The sequence below is a fragment of the Vipera ursinii genome, assembly GCF_947247035.1.
Source record: "Vipera ursinii genome assembly, chromosome: 5".
Classification (NCBI taxonomy): domain Eukaryota; kingdom Metazoa; phylum Chordata; class Lepidosauria; order Squamata; family Viperidae; genus Vipera; species Vipera ursinii.
In genome coordinates, this window is record NC_139518.1 from 5,076,687 (window position 1) to 5,097,251 (window position 20,565).

Below are 20,565 nucleotides of genomic sequence, written 5' to 3' on the forward strand. Positions count from 1 at the left end.
GAGAGATTAGCATAACACTTATAAATTGAACTGGATAATTTATGTTTCAGCATGTTGTGTGAAACATCAGGTTTATTTATATGTTTTTCTTTTTCTTGACTGAGAGAGGGACCTTGGAGTCCTAGTGGACAATCACTTGACCATGAGCCAGTAATGTGCAGCAGCAATCAAAAAAGCTAATACAATCCTGGGTTGTATAAACAGAGGCATAGAATCAAGATCACGCTTTATAAAACCCTACTAAGAGCACACCTGGAATACTGCAGCCAATTTTGGTCATCATATCACAAAAAAGATGTTGAGAGCTTGGAAAAAATTCAGAGAAGAGCAACTAAGATCATTGAAGGCCTGGAGACTAAAACATATGAAGAACAACTGTGGGACTTGGGTTTGTCTAGTCCAGGAGTAGGCAATCTTGGCTCTTTTATGACTTGTGGACTTCAGCTCCCAGAATTCCTGAGCCAGCAAGGCTCAGCTTGGAAATCTCTCCCTTTCCCCTCAGCATGTCTGGCTCAGGAATTCTGGGAGTTGAAGTCCATGAGTCATAAAAGAGCCAAGGTTGCCTACCCCTGGTTTGGTCTAAAGAAAAGAAGAAATAGGGGAGACATGATAGCAGTGTTCCAATATCTGAGAGGCTGCCACAAGGCAGAGGGGGCCAGGTTCTTCTCCAAAGCACCAGAGGGAAGGAAGAGAAACAATGGTTGGAAACTTATCAAAGAGACAAGCAACCTGGAATTAAGGAGAAACTTCCTAACAGTGAAGACAATTAACCAGTGGAACAGCTTGCCTCCAGAAATCGTGGGCGCTCCATCACTGGAGATTTTTTAAGAAGAGACTACTAGACAGTTACTTGTCTGAGATGGTATAGGTTCTCCTGATTGAGCAGGGGGCTGGACTAGAAGACCTCCAAGGTCCCATTCTATTCTATTCTATTCTATTCTATTCTATTCTATTCTATTCTATTCTATTCTATTCTATTCTATTCTATTCTATTCTATTCTATTCTATTCTATTCTATTCCCCTCCTCTCTCTCTTTTTGTTTCTTCTCCATCTGTCCTGAATCCTTTGACAAGCCTTGTTATTTCTTTTGCAACCAATACTTTCATAAATGTTACAATATTTCATGGCTTTACTAGTTCTCAGAATATTACATTAAATCTCAGGAGAACGTCCACTGATGGAAGCTATTTCTTTCCTTAAAATATCAGTCGATAAAACAGGAAATTTGGAAGGCTTAGGACACCATAGAAGGTGCTGAGCATAGTCATAAATGAACAGTGACAGAACACTGGAAGATTTTTGCAGATGAGATTCAAACTACCGTCACCTCAAATGATCACTTACCCTTTGTACTTGTAAAGAATTCCACCAGCTGATGAGCCTCCTCTTGGATTTGAGTTTCCAGACCCCTTTTCCCTAGTCCCAGCTTCCTCATGGTAATAACACTAAAGCGTCTTTGTTGCATCCAGACATGACCACCTGAGAAGCCAATACCTGGAGCCACCAAAGAAAAATCAGAAATCATTGCTCCCTAAAATTAATAGGAGGGTTGATAGCCTAGAAAATACTTTAAATCGAACGCTGTTTGTTGGCCCTATTGGCTTTGAGTGGCACAGTATAATAAGGGAGAACACAGTAATATCCTACATCTTTGACCATGGCTTACCTCTGTTTTGGGTAAGAGCTATAAGAAAAGGGGTGGATGGACGATCAACAAAGGCTTGCGAATTGTCAATCAATCCTTCTTTCACAGCTTTGTATCCCGACAGGATTACAGCATGTTGATTCCCTATCCACAGAGAATAAATGTTTCCATATTGTTTTGCCAGCTGCAGTTTGGAAAAAAAGAGAAAAGTTTTATATTATTGTAACAAAGTTTCAACTGAATAGTAAACCTTCCACTCTTCTCATCTTCCTTTCCTTCTCTTACATCAAAGCTTGGGAAACATCAGTCCATGGCCCAGCATGACTCCCAACACTGCTGCTGGATTTTGAAATAGCTAGTGAGACTACAACTTAACAGTTTAGAAATACACTATGCTTCTGAATACTGAATGATTGAATTTCAATCTTTATAGAAGAGGATACGGAAAAATCAAAATAAGTATCTCCTGAGAGTAGGTGGTTTCTATTATGATGATAAACTTAGTGTTGAAATGACGTGGTGGCTCAGTGGGTTAGGACGCTAAGCTTGTCGATCAGAAGGTCTGCAGTTTGGCGGGTTGAATCCCGAGTGCCACGTAACAGAGTGAGCGCCTGTTACCTGTCCCAGCTTCTGCCAACCTAGCAGTTCGAAAGCACGTAAAAATGCAAGTAGAAAAATAGGAACCACTACAGTGGGAAGGTAACAGCATTCCATGCACCTTTGGCATCTAGTCATGCCGGCCACATGACCACGGAGACATCCTTGGGCAAGTGCTGGCTCTTCAACTTTGAAACGGAGATGAGCACCAGCCCCTAGAGTTGGAAACGACTAGCACGCATGTGCGGGGGAACCTTTACCTTTACTTTTAAACTTAGTGTTATTTTAAGACAGAAAGTTTAATTCAGGAGGGAAGCATTCTGATTGGTTGGAGGAGGACTTGGATACAGTGGACTATATGAAGCCCAGACCATTGTTTCAAGCACAGAGGGTTCTAAACTATTCATGACTGCAGCTGTCATAAAATGTGCCAAACTCAAAAAAATCAATGAGTTGGAAGAGATTTGGAGACCTTCTAGTCCACCTCTAGTGCTGATTTTGTGGAAAGCATTTGAAGCTCAGAAGAAACACAACCTAGGCATGAGCTACTTCACTAGACATAGCAGGTATGAAGAACATCAAGGACAAGGTCTTGCAAAGCCATAGCAATAAAAACAATGTCCCTCTAGTACAGGGGTGTCAAACTCGCAATGTCACGTAATGTGTCGTGACATATCGCGACTTTTTTCCATTGCTGGCAATGGAGTGGGTGAGGTTTCAGCATGACATTAGGGGAGCCAGGTTGTCGTGGATTTTACAGAGGTTGTAGAATTATCAACTAAGTGTTGGAATTTTAGACTTAACCAAATGTGTTAAATCCTCTGAAGATTTTCTAAAAAAATTACACGCATTAAGGGTGAACGATGATGAGATCATGATCTCATTTGACATAGTATCTTTGTTCACCTCTATGCCTCAAAACCTAGCCATCTCTGTTCTTAAAAATCTATTACAAAGAGAAGAACCATGACAACCTGGCTCCCCCAATACAGATGACTACATCCAATTATTAGGTTTTTGCCTTCAAACGTATTTTACTTTTAATAACACCATATAAAAGGTAAAGGTAAATGTTCCCCCGCACATGCATGCTAGTCGTTTCCGACTCTAGGGACCAGTGCTCATCTCCGTTTCAAAGCCGAAGAGCCAGCGCTTGTCTGAGGATGTCTCCATGGTCATGTGGCTGGCATGACTAGATGCCAAAGGTGCATGGAATGCTGTTACCTTCCCACTGTAGTGGTCCCTTTTTTTCTACTTGCATTTGTACATGCTTTAGAACTGCTAGGTTGGCAGAAGCTGGGACGAGTAACAGGCGCTCACTCTGTTAAAGGCACACCCATGGGATCACACATATCAAGCATTATTGCTGAGGCTGTTTTGCAGAACCTTGAACAGATAGTCATGTCTGATTACAAACCCAAGTTCTGGGTTAGGTATGTAGATGACACCTTTGCAGTCATTAAACGATGTGACACCACCAAATTCCTACAAAAACTCAACTCAGTACATCCGAGCATCCAATTTACAGCAGAGGAGGAAAGCAATAATTCCTTACCTTTTTTAGATGTAATGGTCCACCGACATCCAGATGGCAATCTTTCAACCACAGTTTACCATAAAACTACTCACACTGATCGCATCTTACACTATTTAACCAACCATCCAACTTCCCACAAAACTAGCTGCATAAGAACATTGTTCAAGAGAGTCAAAACACAGTGCAGCACAGAGACAGCTAAATCCAAGGAGAAAGCTTATCTTTATCACGTATGCAAACAAAATGGCTATCCACCTAAATTTGTCCAACGATGTTGCAAGGATAATACACCACATTCAATGCGTGATTCACAGAACACCACAACCTGGGCAACCATTCCATATATCAACGGGGTCTCTGAAGCAACTGCTAGAATCCTGGCACCATATAATATCAACATTGCACACAGACCCAACCAAACTTTACATTCTAAAGTAATGAGCTTCAAAGAACCATTATCCAAGGACAATTTATCATCTATTATCTACAAAACCAACTGCAACAAATGCTCTTGCAATTATATCAAAGAAATATCCAAAAGACTAAAAACCAGGATACATGAACATATTCTAGCAGTTAAAAGACAAGAACAACGCTCCCAAGTCTGGGCCCATATAGCGGAACATGGCCATACCTTTGATTTCAAAGGAGCTATAGTCATCTCTCAAGACCCCACTAAAGGTGGTCGTCTATGGAAAGAGGCTTGGTTGTCTGATAATAACTCAATTAATAGACATATCGAATTATTACCACCATACCAAACTCTGAGAAGGCATTTACAACAACACAAAACATCCAAACGCTTAAATACAATCAACAAAGACACAAGCACACCACTCCACCCACCTGTCAAACACCATATCAACACAACAGATGAGATTATTATAACACAATCCATTCCAATTGAACTAAACAACAGACAAAATTCTAACACAATAATGATAACTTGCATAACCAACACACCATCTGACACTTCTACACACAAAGACAACACCACTTCTGACCACAACAACCAAGACACAAATCTTGCAACTTCACTAAATAACCACACACAAAACAAACACACACAACACCCAAACAACAACAGAATATTGAGACCACGATCAAAACTGAAATCTGTCCCATCATGCACAAAACAAAAAAATAACAAGCCAGATCAAACATCCCACAAAATCACTCACAACTGACAACCACAACACTTACTTTCAAACACACCAAACAACTGTGCAAAACAAGACAGACACACACAACAACCACACACTAAAAGAGTCTTAAGATCCGACAAGTCAAACCACACAACAGAGCCGATTTAACAGCAACCAGGCAAAGAAACACGAAGGAGAGCAAATTGCTTACACACTCCACGAGGACATTTGCTCCCTTCCACAGCAGAATCAAGCCTGTGATGACTGCACGCAAGTGAACGAGACAAACTCCTTGACTCTACTTCGAATGAAGAGCCTGTCAGCCAGCGCATGACTACACGTGGCGCGACGAGACTTACGCACCTAACAGCTGATACGTGTCAAGCTGCTGCTAGGCATGACTTTCAAATGTCTACACCGGGGATTCCAGTTTGTGATGATGAATTTAGTGTTGAGGGACGCAGTGGTTCAGTGGGTTAGGACGCTGAGCTTGTCGATCAGAAGGTTGGCAGTTTGGCGGGTCGAATCCCGAGTGCCGCATAACAGAGTTCCCCCACACATGCGTGCTGGTCATTTCCAACTCTAGGGGCCAGTGCTCATCTCCGTTTCAACGCCGAAGAGCCAGCGCTTGTCTGAGGACGTGTGCATGGTCATGTGGCTGACATGACTAGACGCCAAAGGCGCACGGAACGCTGTTACCTTCCCACCGTAGTGGTCCCTATTTTTCTACTTGCATTTTTACGTGCTTTCAAACTGCTAGGTTGGCAGAAACTGGGACGAGTAACAGGCGCTCACTCTGTTACGCAGCACTCAGGATTCGACCCGCCAAACTGCCGACCTTCTGATCGACAAGCTCAGCATCCTAACCCACTGAGCCACCGCGTCCCCTAGAAACAGCATAGAATGTAGTTAAAAAGATGCCAACAAATAGCTCATTTATTTTATTTTTTTATTTTAATCCCATTTATATCCCACCCTTCTCCGAAGACTAAGGGCGGCTTACAATTTAAGCACAAACCAATGCGCTTAGTAATAGCCTTCATTCTATGTATATGCCTGCTTATTAGGGCTTTTGCCCCCCCCCCCCCACACAGTGGCATTATTACAAAGTCAGCTTATTGCCCCCAACAATCTGGGTCCTCATTTTACCTACCTCGGAAGGATGGAAGGCTGAGTCAACCTTGAGCCTGGTGGGATGCGAACCTGCACTAATTGCAGGCAGCTGGTGTTACTTAAGGAGGCATTAGCCCACTGCTCCACCAAGGCTCCTCATCAAAGGCAAAAACCATAGGAATTACTTCTTTGCAACGTGTTGCATCAGGGGTTCCCAGCCCCTGGTCTGCAGACCAGTGCCAATCCACGGCCCTTTGGGAACCACCTGGGAAACTCCATCTGCGCAAGCAGCAGATGCACAGGTGAAACCATCACCTCCCTTCACCTGCCACCACTGCTGCCAGTCCATGGAGCTGGGAAGGTTGGGGACCAGGATGCTGCATAATCCTGTCTTTCCTATCATAATTCTCTGTTGTACCAAGAAAAACATATCATATAAGTCAACTGATTTGGTTTGGTTTCAAACTGTAGTTCACTGCAAAAATTTCTCTGATTATTTATAACCTGAGCTGAAGATTGCAATGTCATATTTAATAATTATTTACCAAAGCCATTTAAAATGATGTTTCTAGAATAGATAATTGCAATGCAACTTTAACACAGTTTCTGGGTATGATAAAGACAATGATGACCTGAGTCACATATATAAGCTGTGCTTATACGACATGATTAACTAGCTCAAGTAAAGGCACAGAACAGGCATGTCAAACTGCTGGCCCACAGGCCGGATGCATCACACTGAAACCGTGCCGACCCCATTACTGGCAATGGGAAAAATGTCACGATACGTCATACGATGTCACGAGTTTGACATGCCTGGCATAGAAGATTCATTTGCACAACACTCTGAGATTGTTGTCTTTGGGTAATGTTTTTGTAGTGACTTATGTTGTGCAAATTCAATCCAGGTGGTTGTTTAATCATTCAATGTGGAAGTCTCTGTTACATCCTTGGTATTCCTAGGATGCCTCTAAGCCAAGTATTAAATAAGGTTACTATAGTTTACTGAGTCAGATGAGAACATACATGCTGCTACTTATTGGGCTGAGGTAGCACTCATGACCCAAAGAAAAATAAGTCCCAGTGAGTTTGTTCCTTGGTTACAGTATTGGTGATTGCCACCTGGATGTTTTCTGGCTACAGTGTAGATGTTTTGCATTGCATTGTTCTGGATAAAAATAAATAAATTATAATCTGACTGTTATTTTATATAAGTACCCTACATCCTGGTACATCCAGGACTCTTAATATATTGAAGTTGATATTAAATTAATCCCTGTTCTAGATTTGTGCAACACATGAAATAACTAAAGCTTGGCTTGAGCAACATATTAAACCACCAAGTACAATCAGGATGTAAGCAGGAGGCCTCTGATTGACCCAGAAAAGTATATTGTTTTTGTTTCCAAGTAATCTGCAAATGGAGCCTAACATAGAATACGTTGCAACAATTCATATGGGTGGTGATAAGAGCTTTGCGTCACTGTGATTTGCGTCATCTTTTCAAAGCTGTCCAAGTCAAGAAACAGCAGTTTTGACTTGTTTATTTGTTTTAATATAGCTTTTGCATAACCATAACCTAGGTAACACATAGAAGATTAAAATCAACAGCAATAGAATACAGCAATAGAAACCTAAGATGGTAATGCTGATCATAATGTATAACATATTCCTGAGGCTAAAAATTCCAATATTAATAGACCAGCTAGGGCATGACAACAGAATCTGAAAATCTGATAATGCTCCTTTCTACTTCAACTTGCATCAAATATAATCAGAGGCAAGGTGTGTTGAGTTTCTTTTTTTCTTCTTCAATATTTTATTAGAATTTTTTAACATAACATAAGTCATTCAGTAATTTGTAAACAGCATGTTGTCTGGGTAACATTTATAAAATAGTCCTTAACAATTAGTTTCTATAATCTATATAATAGTAGTAGTAGTAGTAGTAGTAGTAGTAGTAGTAGTAGTAGTAATAGTAATAATAATAATAATAATAATAATAATAATAATAATAATAATAATAATAAGAAGAAGAAGAAGAAGAAGAAGAAGAAGAAGAAGAAGAAGTAGTTGGAAGGGACCTTGGAGGTCATTAATCCAACCCCCTGCTCAGGTAGGAAACCCTATACCATTTCAGACAAGTGGCTGGCCAGTCTTGTCTTAAAAACTTCCAGTGTTGGAGCATTCTCCACCTCTGGAGGCAGGTTGTTCCACTGGTTAATTGTTCTAACTGTCAGGAAGTTTCTCCTTAGTTCTAGGTTGCTTCTCTCCTTGACTAGTTTCCATCCGTTGCTTCTTGTCCTGCTTTCAGGTGCTTTGGAGAATAGCTTGACTCCCTCTTCTTTGTGGCAGCCCCTGAGATATTGGAACACTGCTATCATGTCACTCCTCACCCTTCTCTTCATTAAACTACACATACCCAATTCCAGCAACCGTTCCCTATATGTTTTAGCCTCCAGTCCCCCAATCATCTTTGTTGCTCTTCTCTGTACTCTTTCTAGAGTCTCGACATCTTTTTTACATCGTGGTGACCAAAACTGGATGCAGTCTTCCAGGTGTGGCCTTACCAAAGCATTGTAAAGTGGTATTAGTACTTCACTTGATCTTGATTCTATCCCTCTGTTAATGCAGCCTAGCACTGTGTTGGCTTTTTTGGCAGCTGCAGCACACTGCTGGCTCATATTGAAGTGATTGTCCACTAGGACTCCGAGATCCCTCTCACAGTTGCTACTATTGAGCAAGGTACCACCTATACTATACCTGTGCATTTGATTTTTCCTGCCTAAATGTAGAACCTTACTTTTTTCACCATTGAATTTCATTTTGTTAGATAGCGCCCAGTGTTTGAGTCTGTCCAGATCCTCCTGTATTTTAAGTCTGTCTTTTGGAGTATTGGCTATTCCTGCCAGCTTGGTGTCGTCTGCAAATTTGATGAGTTCCCCATTTATCCCTTCGTCCAAATCGTTGATGAAGATGTTAAGAGCACTGGGCCCAGAACAGAGCTCTGGGGCACCCCACTATACACTTCCTTCCATGTAGATGCAGTTCCATTGAGGACCACACGCTGAGTACGGCCTGTCAGCCAGCTACGAATCCATCTGGTGGTGATGCTATCTAACCCACATTTTTCTATCTTATCAAGTAGTAGGTTGTGATCTACTTTATCAAATGCCTTACTGAAGTCCAAGTAAATTATATCTACAGCATTCCTCTGGTCCACTAATTTTGTCGCTTGGTCAAAGAATGTAATAAGATTTGTCTGGCATGATCTGTTTTTGACAAACCCATGTTGACTTTTAGTGATGACTTTGTTTGCATCAAGGTGTTTGCTGTTTAGTCATCTCTACTGTAGTTTCCTGAAAAATTTATTGAAATGAAATTAAGTTGAAAATAAGTTGATTCATGCTCTCAAGGTTGTTCTGCATTGCCTTGTATTTTAAAGTCATTGTCCTTTGTAATTTTTGCCGCTTATCATGTTTCCTTTTGTGAAGTGATCATTTTATATGGTTCCATCTTTAAGTCTCTATCCTCAGAATTTTGTTCAGTCATCTCTACTGTATTTTCCTGGGAAATTTCTTGGATTGAAATTAAATTGGAAATAAGTTGATTCATGCTCTCAAAGTTATTCTGGATTTTAAAATCATTGTCCTTTGAAATTGTTGTTGCTTATCTATGTTTCCTTTTGTGAAGTATTCATTGCTTCAGCTTTTGTTATTCTCACTTTGTTTACACAGCTGCATTTTCTAAAACTTTGAGGGTCAGAAAAAAAATCCTCATCCACCAGCAGATGTCAGCATTTGCTCATTTTTCAGGTCTTTCTTTTTTCTTTCTCTAAAGGGTAAGTTTCTCCGCTAACCAAAAGGGAGGGAGCAGAGTCCCCCTCCCCCTTTCCTTCTTTGGAGATCTCTTATTTTGGGGACTTTCTTCTTCAGGAAAATAGGTAGGATAGAGAAAATCAATATTCTTATCCAGATTCAAGCATGCTGTTTAAGATCCACTTAGTTTAAAAGCTTATGACTTCCGTTTGTTTTCAGCTATGTCTGAACATGAAGTTAGCCAGCCTTTTCTTCTGTTGGTTTCTGGGAGGCTTCTCCAGGACTGTTCGGAGAGACCACCGTCTCTCCTAAGTCCCTGGGATTTCCTTCCTTCATTCTACCCCTTCAGGGTGGGTTCTGGCCCCTTAGGGTCCCCAACAAAAAGAAATTTCAGCTGAAGGATTTGGCATTCCAAATCTCCCAACTGCTCCACTGAAAAACAGGAACCGGAAGTCAAGATGTGTTGAGTTTCTTTCTCATGTGTTCTACTTTGTCAGGACTTGGATATTCCTTCTGAGATGCCCTTCCCAGTTTTTCAACCAAATCCATGTTCCATCACAGGCTAAAGTGTCATACCAACCAGGTCAAAATTAGCACATCACCCAAATCTGGGCAAAGACTCTTTGGTCACAACTTCTATCAACCTATCAGTAAACCATGAAACTAGGAAGACCCCCAAGTTGCTACTTCTTTCTTTGAGGGAGGGGAGCACCACATTTTTAAAGAGTTATTTACAACAATCCCTTCTGTATAAACAGAAATTCAAATTAATTTGACCACAATTTCTGATTTTTCAGTCCCAGTACAGAAATGAAGAGCCTCCAAACACTGGTTCATAACTTACACAGCATAACCTGATTGCGCCAGGTTAGAAATATGTAACTGAGTATCTGCTAAAGAGATAGATTTTTGTCTTCAGAGGGAAAACTTAGAATCCTTCAGGATTCTGCAAATGAGGAGTCACCAAGCCAATTTCTCTTCCCCCATTGTTACCAACTAGTACTGCTTACTCAGGTAGGAGTAAAATGACTGGAACATCATGCGCCTAATAAAATAAGGGTGATGCACTTTCTATAACCAGATCACAATGCAGGTCATTGACCAGAGGAACCAATGCACTCTTTTGACTTCATCAGAGTACAGATGCCAAAAGAATTCTCACATGCTTCAACTCCAAACATTGCTTCAGGCACTATATCATGTTGTGTCTACCAGGAGGCACTATTATAGCAACTTGCTAAGCAGTGAAGTGTTGCATTAATTGGGCACATCAATCAGATGGTAGTTCTTCCATCTTGGTATTTCCTAAGAGGCAATGGGCAACTTTGAAGAAGGCTGCCTGAGGGTCAGCTTCTGGTGCAATAAGGAAAGAGAACTATGCATATGTCATTCTGTCACTGCTCTAACCATTATAGTGTAGACTCAGATACTATATATGTTTGAATCAGTACTCAAATTTATTTTTCATTTCTCTTTAATATTCAATAGGCATTTCTTCTCTTGCTTAATCTCATGGAGGTTCTTATTATACCAGGGATACTTCCTTGCATTAGCCAACAGAAAGAGGCTACTCAAGAGAAACCACGCTTAGACTCTTGGCCAATTCCCTTTTACAGGCATCAATGAATGTTCTAATAGCTACAGTGGAAAATTCACCTAGATAATCATAGATGGTTTACAATAATATTAAATAATAAATAAAACAGACCATTTTTTACAAGACCACTAAGTATCCCAACCCAGAATGGGACAACTCTCCATGGCCAAATTGCCATGGCCAACCTTCTGGAAGACAATTCACTGTGGCCAATTTGCCATGGGATAACTCACAAATTTAACAAATACAAAAGTTAAATTAATTTCAACAGAACTGTGGTCAATAATAAATAAAGTCAATCCAGAAATACAAAAGTTACAATAATTTAAACAAAACTGTGCTCACCAATAATAAAAGAACTGAAGGAAATGATTAATACAGTGTTGAATTGCAGTGAGTTGTCCTGTGGTGAGCTGGCCATGGTGAGTTGGTTATGTCAAACTGGCCATGGCAAATTGTCCTAGACCCATCCCAACTACAGTACTGCAAAACTCTAATATTTGCTGCATTCATTCCTATCCTAGCCCTGGGTAATCCTTGACTAATAGACTATTAGAGAGCTCATAATTTATAATTGTTCCAGAGAAGACAAAAATTGTTGGTAAGTTGTTTATTACTCTAAAGGTGGGACAAAGTACAACAGAAAGATGACAACAGTTGTAGTTTTAGTGTTAGAAAATATAAATAGATGCATCCAGTGCTTTTTTTTGTAAAAAAAAAAGGTGCTGGAACTCACACACGTCATACAACCCGCCTTGCTTACCCTACAAGGTTCCATTCAAAAAAGGTGCCGGAACTCCATTTTGGGTGTTCTATGATGGAAAAAGCCTTGGATGCATCATATTCAACTACCCCAATCTGTAATAGATAATGGAGCTTTGCTTGTATTCTAAGGACATTTGTGTTTAGGGTCCACATTATTAGTTTTTGGTGTTATTTGTATATGTATGTGTGATAACATACAATTACCAATGGCTCTAGGTTAACCTATCACATATACATACAGATAGATTTATTGTTCTTTCTAGCATGGAGGAGATAACAAGTTTTTGTACACTGTACTATAAGAAAAAAGAGTGAGCTGACAAAGGAAGAGAAATCTGGTGATGTAAATAAAAATTATATGGAAAGGAGAAACAATGTCAGTGCTTTAGATGGCAGACAGCATGGCTTCTAGACAAAATTGGCTGTTGACTGTTAATATTTCTGGGATGAGCTAAGATAAATCTTTTGAGTTGATTGTGAAGAGAGTCCAAAGACCACATGGAACAAACGTATCCTGTCCTATTTCTGGGAAGCCAAGAAACAGAGGGACATCATATCCAGCCAACCAGAGAAAACAACTTGCAACCCAAAGGGGGAAAAGGTCAGCCAATGCAATTATGCTCTTTATTTATTTCTAAGTACAAACTAGGAATACAGAATAGAAGTACAAACTGGTTCAGATTTAGCCAACGTTGTAGACTGCATACATGAAAAGATAGACTTTACCAGAAAAAGGAATCCTTGCTTTAATTTTGGAAAAGAAATATTGCTTTACAATTTCTGGCAACTATATCAGTGGTGGGATTCAGCCAGTCCCCACCACTTCAACAGAACTGGTAGTGTAATGTATTGGCCTTAATTGCTGCAATCAATTGTGTAATGTGTTGACCTTAATTGCTGTACTCAGTTGAATGATTGCTTAATAGCTGTATTGTTTGAAACTCAGAGTGCTGGTCTCCAGGACTGTTAATTGTGTTTTGGACAGGAATTGTTACTTTAAATTGGCCTTAATTGCTGCAATCAATTGTGTAATGTGTTGACCTTAATTGCTGTACTCACTTGAATGATTGCTTAATAGATGTATTGTTTGAAACTCAGACTGCTGGTCTCCAGGACTGTTAATTGTGTTTTGGACGGGAATTGTTACTTTAAATCTATTGGTTGCCACCTAGAGGCAATCTGTGTATATAGCTGTTCAGCAGCTGTTAGGGCTGCTTCTGTTGTTACTGAATAAACATGTTTGCTGTTTCACCGCTCTGCCTCGTCAATGCCTAACCAAACCAAGAACATAACAGGTAGCTAATATTTTGTTGCCCAGGCCCAGATTGTACTTCTGGAAGCAGCATCCACACAGAGAACCGGTTGTTTACATATTTGAATCCTGCCACTGAACTGTATTACTTGTTGGTTCAATGTTGTTTTATGTTTTTAATTGGTGCTTTGTGGCTATTTATCAGTAAGAAAGAAGGAAGAAAAGAATTTGGCATGTTTAGTTAAGATGACTTGATGAAAGCTCTGCCTGGATCGAAAACCTGTTTTGCTTTGCTGAGCTAAGAAATAGCAAAACAACAACAACAACAAAACAATCACAAGAAATGAGATTACTGCATTTTGAACAAAATCCTGTAAACCCGAAAGCTCTCATGAGTGTGTGTGTGTGTGTGTGTGTGTGTATGTGTGTGTGTGTGTGTGTGTACTCTTCACCTCAGGGGGTTTATTCTGTATGCCACAGTCCATGTAGTGAAGAACTGAAGACAGCTCCATCATCCCTGACAATCTGGAAGCCATTGGAAATACTTTTCCCCCCCTCGCTGGGGGCTCAGCACTCAATTGGGGGTCATGTTTTGGCTATTTATCAGTTTCCTTAATTATTTTTTTGCTTTTTTTACTATTTTAAGACAGTTGGTTTGGATGGATATTGAGAAATTATTTGGTTGGTTCTCTTCATTGTATTTATTTGTTAATCACCTACAGTGGTAAGTATATCATTTTTTGTAAATTGGATTAAGCAAACTGATTTAATATGTAGCTCATGAAGTTCAGATTCCACTTTTGCCCATTCTCTATAATGGTTGGGATCTGTGTGCTAAAATATCAAGTTGTCAGATTTTTTAAAACAGGTATTACTGTTAATTACACAATTTTGCTTCATAACAGATCCTGCTGCTGCATAAAGCTTTGGTCTCTATTTTTTTTTAATCCCATTTATATCCCGCCCTTCTCTGAAGACTCAGGGCGGCTTACAATCTAAGAAGCACAAACCAATGTGCTTAGCAATAGCCTTCATTCTATGTATATGCCTGCTTATTAGGGCTTTCGCCCCCCCCAGTGGCATTTTTACAAAGTCAGCTTATTGCCCCCAACAATCTGGCTCCTCGTTTTACCTATCTCGGAAGGACGGAAGGCTGAGTCAACCTTGAGCCTGGTGGGACTCTAACCTGCACTAATTGCAGGCAGCTGGTGTTACTTAAGGAAGCATTTGCCCACTGCTCCAATTAACAGTTAATTAATTAACTATTAACAGTCAAAATCTCTAAATGTCTCCCACAACCATTGTAGCATAATTTGTCATAGATTATAACTTGTGTCACTAGATGCATGGAATAGTTTTCTGAGATAGTGTACCAAATTGTTGAGGAAATAGAAGAACTGTAAACAAGGATACCAGCAGTATGTGGAATATATGTGATATAAGAATGGTAATTATCTTAATAATAGTGGCAATGCCCAAAATGTAATAAACTGATTAACATATGTGTGTAGTCTCTGTTGCTGCTGTTGTTGTTGCTGAGGTCACAGGAGATAAAAACCTAATGATCAATTACTTTTAAACCTCTCTTTAAAACTGCCTTTAAAAACTGCCCTAAAATCTGATTGGCCCAGAAGTCAAGCCACTGATGATCTTACAAAGATATCAATCCCTTTAATAAGCTCTTAAGAGAACATAATAACAGACACCACGCACAAAATGGCATTTATATTGCTATTGCCAGATCCCTTAAAACGTGGAATATAGGAGAGCCTCTTGCATTATCTGTGGCAAAAACAAATCAAATCACATCATTTATTATCAGGAAGAGATGCTTTCAGTTCTACTGCCACAGCATATCAGTCAAAACCCATGTTTCCGGAGAAAAAAGGAGGAACCTGCCCCACTTCACATCGGAGAGAACTGTGCAGAGAGAGTTTCCTCCTTTAAATTTCTGGGAGTCTACCTCTGCGAAGATCTGACCTGGAAAGTTAACACAACTCAGGTGGCTAGAAAGGCCCAACAGAGGCTTCACTTTCTTAGGGTCTTGTGGAAGAACAGAGTAGAACAACAGCTAATGACCCTCTTTTACCGGTCTACTATAGAGAGCGTCCTCTCGTATGGTATTTTGGTTTGGTATGCTGGTCTGACAGCTGCGGATAGGAGAGTATTACAGAGGGTAGTGAGCACAGCACAAGACATTGTGGGCTGTCCCCTGACACCACTGGATGACCTCGCCAGGGCTCGTTGCCTTGGAAGAGTGAGGAAGATTCTCAGGGATGACTCACACCCTGGACGGTATCTCTTTACTCTCCTACCATCCGGTAGGAGATATAGGAATATAGCCAGCCGTACCAACAAGCTGAAAAATAGCTTTTATCCGTGGGCTGTTAGGCTTTTAAATGGGACATAATCTTATGCAGAATTGACTTGGGAGGCCGGTGTGTTGTGTAGTTGGTTCACGTAGTGTGGTGGGATGGAGGGTTTGTTGTCACTGTGTGTTGGGGGGAGAGAGCACAGGGGGAGGCTCAGCTAATCTCAATGTACACATGTTGTACTTTGACAATAAAGGTTTATTATTTATTATTTGGTCCAGTAGAAGGATAGTATAAAAAAGCAGTGTAGTCAGATATAATTCTGAGCCAATGCATTCATTTGTTTGATTAATTTACATCCCACTTTTATTTTGTACAACTCAAGCCAATGCTTTTATCACAACAAACACGTAAGCTAAGTTTGGCCAAGAGAGAGTGACTGGTGCAAAGTCATCAGATATCCTTTGTGCCTAAGGAAGGACTGGAACTTGTTTCTCAGCTTTTGGTCCGGCACCTTAATTACTGTTTATTTCAGTTGCACAACACTTTGGGTTTGATTTCCTATGAATGTACATTTTTCTCTTTAAATATACAGTGCCTGCTGCTTTCTTATTTCTGATGTAGCTACACTTTGACTGCATTGACCCCAAACATTTATTCTGCTTACTGAATTGCCTCATTTTCTTACAGCTGGATTTGTGAAAACATACTAAATCAAAACAATGACAGCAACAATCTAAAGAAAGTTGTGTGAAGACACTTCTTAGGATTTTTAACTGTTGTAGTTAACCAAATGGTGTAAATAAAGTCCTTCACTACACAGGGATATTATAGTGAACATTACCAGTAAATATATTTTATTTTCTCTTATTGTAAATGATTCATTTATAAAGAAGCTTCAATTCACAAAAGCGGATCATCACCTTTATCATAGTCTTCATCACCATCATCATCATCATCATCTATTTTTTGTTAAAAACACTGTATTTCCATTTCTTTATTCACATCATGAATTTTAAATTAATAGAATACCTGCTATTGACACCATGGCTGGGTTTACATAAGTTTTTAGACAAAGATAAAATGGGGCTGGCAGCTTATAACTTAGCAATGCTGTTGTTACGGGAATGGCAAATGAATCCAGATCAAAGCTATATTCAGACACGAGTATTTGAACATGAGGGATGATCTATTTATTTATTTATTTATTTATTTATTTATTTAATTTATATACTGCCCTTCTCTCAAGAGACTCAGGGCGGTTAACAGGGCAATATGTAAAAGACAGATACAAAAGTTAAAATTATTAAAACATGATTAAACAATGCCCATAGTACAAATTTAAAATTAAAGTCATAATAACAAACCCACCCCATCCCATCAGGCCATAGAGAATTATCTACAATAGAGAATTATCTACAATCCAATACCACTAGGGTTGTAATTAAATATACTGTATATAAATTAAAATAATCTCAATCAATATGATATAACCTAGGTCAGGGGTCTTCAAACTTGACCCTTTTATGACTTGTGGATTTCAACTCCCAGAATTCCTCAGCCAGCCGGGCCAAGTTTGAAGACCCCCTGACCTAGATATTTATGTTGAACCAGATGAAGATATTTTCCTTTTAAATCTTAATTGTCTCTGAATGAAGTGAGAAGCACCCTGTGCTAGACAGCCCCTAATTCCAATAGTCATCGCACGTACTCATATTCCATTATTTTTCCATTGTTGGAATTTAACTTTCTTTCAAGTTTTTCTTCCGTTTTGTATCCAGTTTTTGATTTGCATCCAGTTTGCATCCCGTTCTTGTTTTTGACCTGTTTTGCTATCTAACTCTTATCTAAGTAAATTTCTATAGGTACCATAATATGTGGTGCTGTTTTTTTAAAAAAAAATCTGGTTTATTTCTTATGTAGTTACAGCACAATGGACATTTTAATAGTAAACTATTGATTTAAGATTGAAACCATTACAATAAAATCTGTGATGTGGATTGCAGCCATATGTATGTGTGTGTGTGTATGTATCTATCTTTCAATTATGTCAGATTTTTGGAACTGGCCTGGACAAATCCTTGCAATTTTCTTGGCAAAGTCCTTCAGAAGTGGTTTGCCATTCCTTCCTTCCTAGGGATGAGAGTAAGTAATTGACCCAAGGTTATCCAGCTGTCTTTATGCCTCAGACAGGACTAAAACTGACTTCTAGTCACACAGTCCCCAGTTTCTAGCTTGATGTCTTAAAAACTTCACCAAACTGGCATTATTGAATTTATATTATATTATATTATAGAGCCTTGGTGGAGCAGTGGGCTAATGCCTCCTTAAGTAACACCAGCTGCCTGCAATTAGTGCAGGTTCGAGTCCCACCAGGCTCAAGGTTGACTCAGCCTTCCATCCTTCCGAGGTAGGTAAAATGAGGACCCAGATTGTTGGGGGCAATTAAGCTGACTTTGTAATAATGCCGCTTGGGTGTGTGTGTGTGAAAGCCCTAACAAGCAGGCATATACATAGAATGAAGGCTACTGCTAAGCTTGTAAGCCGCCCTGAGTCTTCGGAGAAGGGCGGGATATAAATGGAATTAAAATAAATAATAAAATAAATAAATATATTATATTATATTATATTATATTATATTATATTATATTATATTATATTATATTATATTATATTATATTATATTATATTATATTATATTATATTATATTATATTATATTATTATATTATATTATATTATATTATATTATATTATATTATATTATATTATATTATATTATATTATATTATATTATTATATTATATTATTATATTATATTATATTATATTATATTATATTATAATATTATATTATTATATTATTAACATTACACTACACTACACTGTCATACAGATAGTCCTTGACTTACAACAGTTCATTTAGTGACAATTTGAAGTTACAACATCACTGAAAAATGTAACTTATGACTGTTTTTCATACTTACAATACAACCATTGCAGCATCCCGGTGGTCACACAATCAAAATTCAGATGCTTGGCAACTGACTCATATTTATGATGGTTGCAGTGTACCAGGGTCAAGTGATCACCTTTTGCGACCTTCTGACAAGCAAAGTCAATGGGGAAGCCAGATTCACCTAACAACCGTGTTACTAATTTAACAAATGCAGTGATTCACTTAACAATTGTGACAAGAAAGGTCATAAAATGGGGCAAAATTCACTTAACAAATGTCTCACTTAACAATGGAAATTTTCAGCCCAATTGTGATTGTAGGTTTCTATTCTATTCTATTCTATTCTATTCTATTCTATTCTATTCTATTCTATTCTATTCTATTCTATTCTATTCTATTCTATTCTATTCTATTCTATTCTAATCTATTCTATTCTATTCACATTACATTACATTACTCACATTTCATCATTATCTTGTTATAAAGATTTATAACAGCAAAATAAAAAGGGGAAAAAAGAAAAACTTAGCCACTTTCATGAGAAGTCTGCCCATTCAATTATTTATTTGAGGGAAGGATAACATAGCACATTATGCAGACTCAGCCATATAAAGTTGGACAGTGAGGGCATCAAGTCTCATTCCCTACTTAGTCCAAGAAAAAGAATTCCAATATCCCCAATAGCTGTCCATCTGCTGCTTCAAGAATATCCACTAGAAAGGTCACCATCTCCCTTGGTTCCATTCTCAAACTCCTCTTATTGCTAGGAATAAGACTCCCTTTCTGAACAGTTTTATTTTTTCAGATATCAGGGAAAGCCCAGCCTATAAAATCCACTCTTTCATAAACTATGTCAGATCTGTTGCTGAATCCAGTCCTATGCAGTGTAGAATCCAGATATACCAGGCAGACAACCTTCTAATTTTGCTAGGAACATGCCCAGTGAAGACTAGTCCATGTCTTCTCTAATTAGGCCATCGTGCATTATCTTCATCTTGCTGTTTCCTAACATCCAATCTTTCTTTTTAGACAGGCTTTTTGAAATGGATAAGTATTGAACCGATTGGTTTCGATTCTTTTCCATATGATTTTTTCTTATGACTCATTGGTGCCTTTACTACTTTATTATGGAAAGGTAGCATCTACATGGAATCTATGAAAATAATTTTTTCTTTCTAAAGCTTTACACCTCCTTCTCCTCTGCTTCTTGATGGAGGAAGTATTTAGAAAAACATACCTTTCTGAAAGTCTTCTCCGACAAACGAATCCCAAGCCGCCACAGGCTTCCTATGAAAGGAAGCCGAAAAGGTCCTGGTGGATAGCGTTTGCCTTTGTATAAGCAGGACTTTTTCAAAAAGCCAAGAATCGTGTATGGAATCTTAATGATCCAAAATAAAAGCTGTTGCAACATTATTCTGCCTTCTCCCTCTCTAATTTTGAATGCCTGCGTATCACCTTTGGGGAGAAACGTCTTCTCTATCAGTTGCTTGGTTTCTTCTGAGATATTGTTCCTTCTTTCTCTTTGTTGTTCTGATACTATCAGCCTTTATATATCACTACTTATTAAGATTCCTTCTGACACCTCAATCAAGAAGCTTAGGAATGTGATTGTCTATGGATGTTTGAGATAAAATTAATTATTAAAGAGGTGAGAGAAACATTTGAAGAGATGTTTAATACCAAAGGTCACTCTAACCCAACTCTGGCCATGCAGGTGATCAATTATCAGTTCATATTGTTTATGTATAACTAATGAAGGAGAATATTTGTAGCTCAGGGTTGAAATGAGGGGTCCTTGGTGTTCTTTGAGGTTGCTTGTTTTCTTG

The 20,565-nt window shown here is 38.8% G+C and overlaps 1 protein-coding gene across 1 annotated transcript in view; it reads right to left on the bottom strand.

The window, feature by feature from the left end:
- LOC310641163 (cytochrome P450 2J2-like) overlaps nt 1–20,150 on the bottom strand; it is a gene marked incomplete at both ends in the record, with an annotated part of 33,807 nt that extends 13,657 nt beyond the window's left edge. Inside the window, 3 exons of the mRNA XM_083363993.1 lie at nt 1,346–1,495; nt 1,668–1,830; nt 19,977–20,150. Of these exons, the coding sequence (XP_083220119.1) occupies nt 1,346–1,495; nt 1,668–1,830; nt 19,977–20,150 (487 nt within the window). The remainder of the gene's footprint in view (nt 1–1,345; nt 1,496–1,667; nt 1,831–19,976) is intronic.
- Between the last annotated feature and the right edge of the window lie 415 nt (nt 20,151–20,565).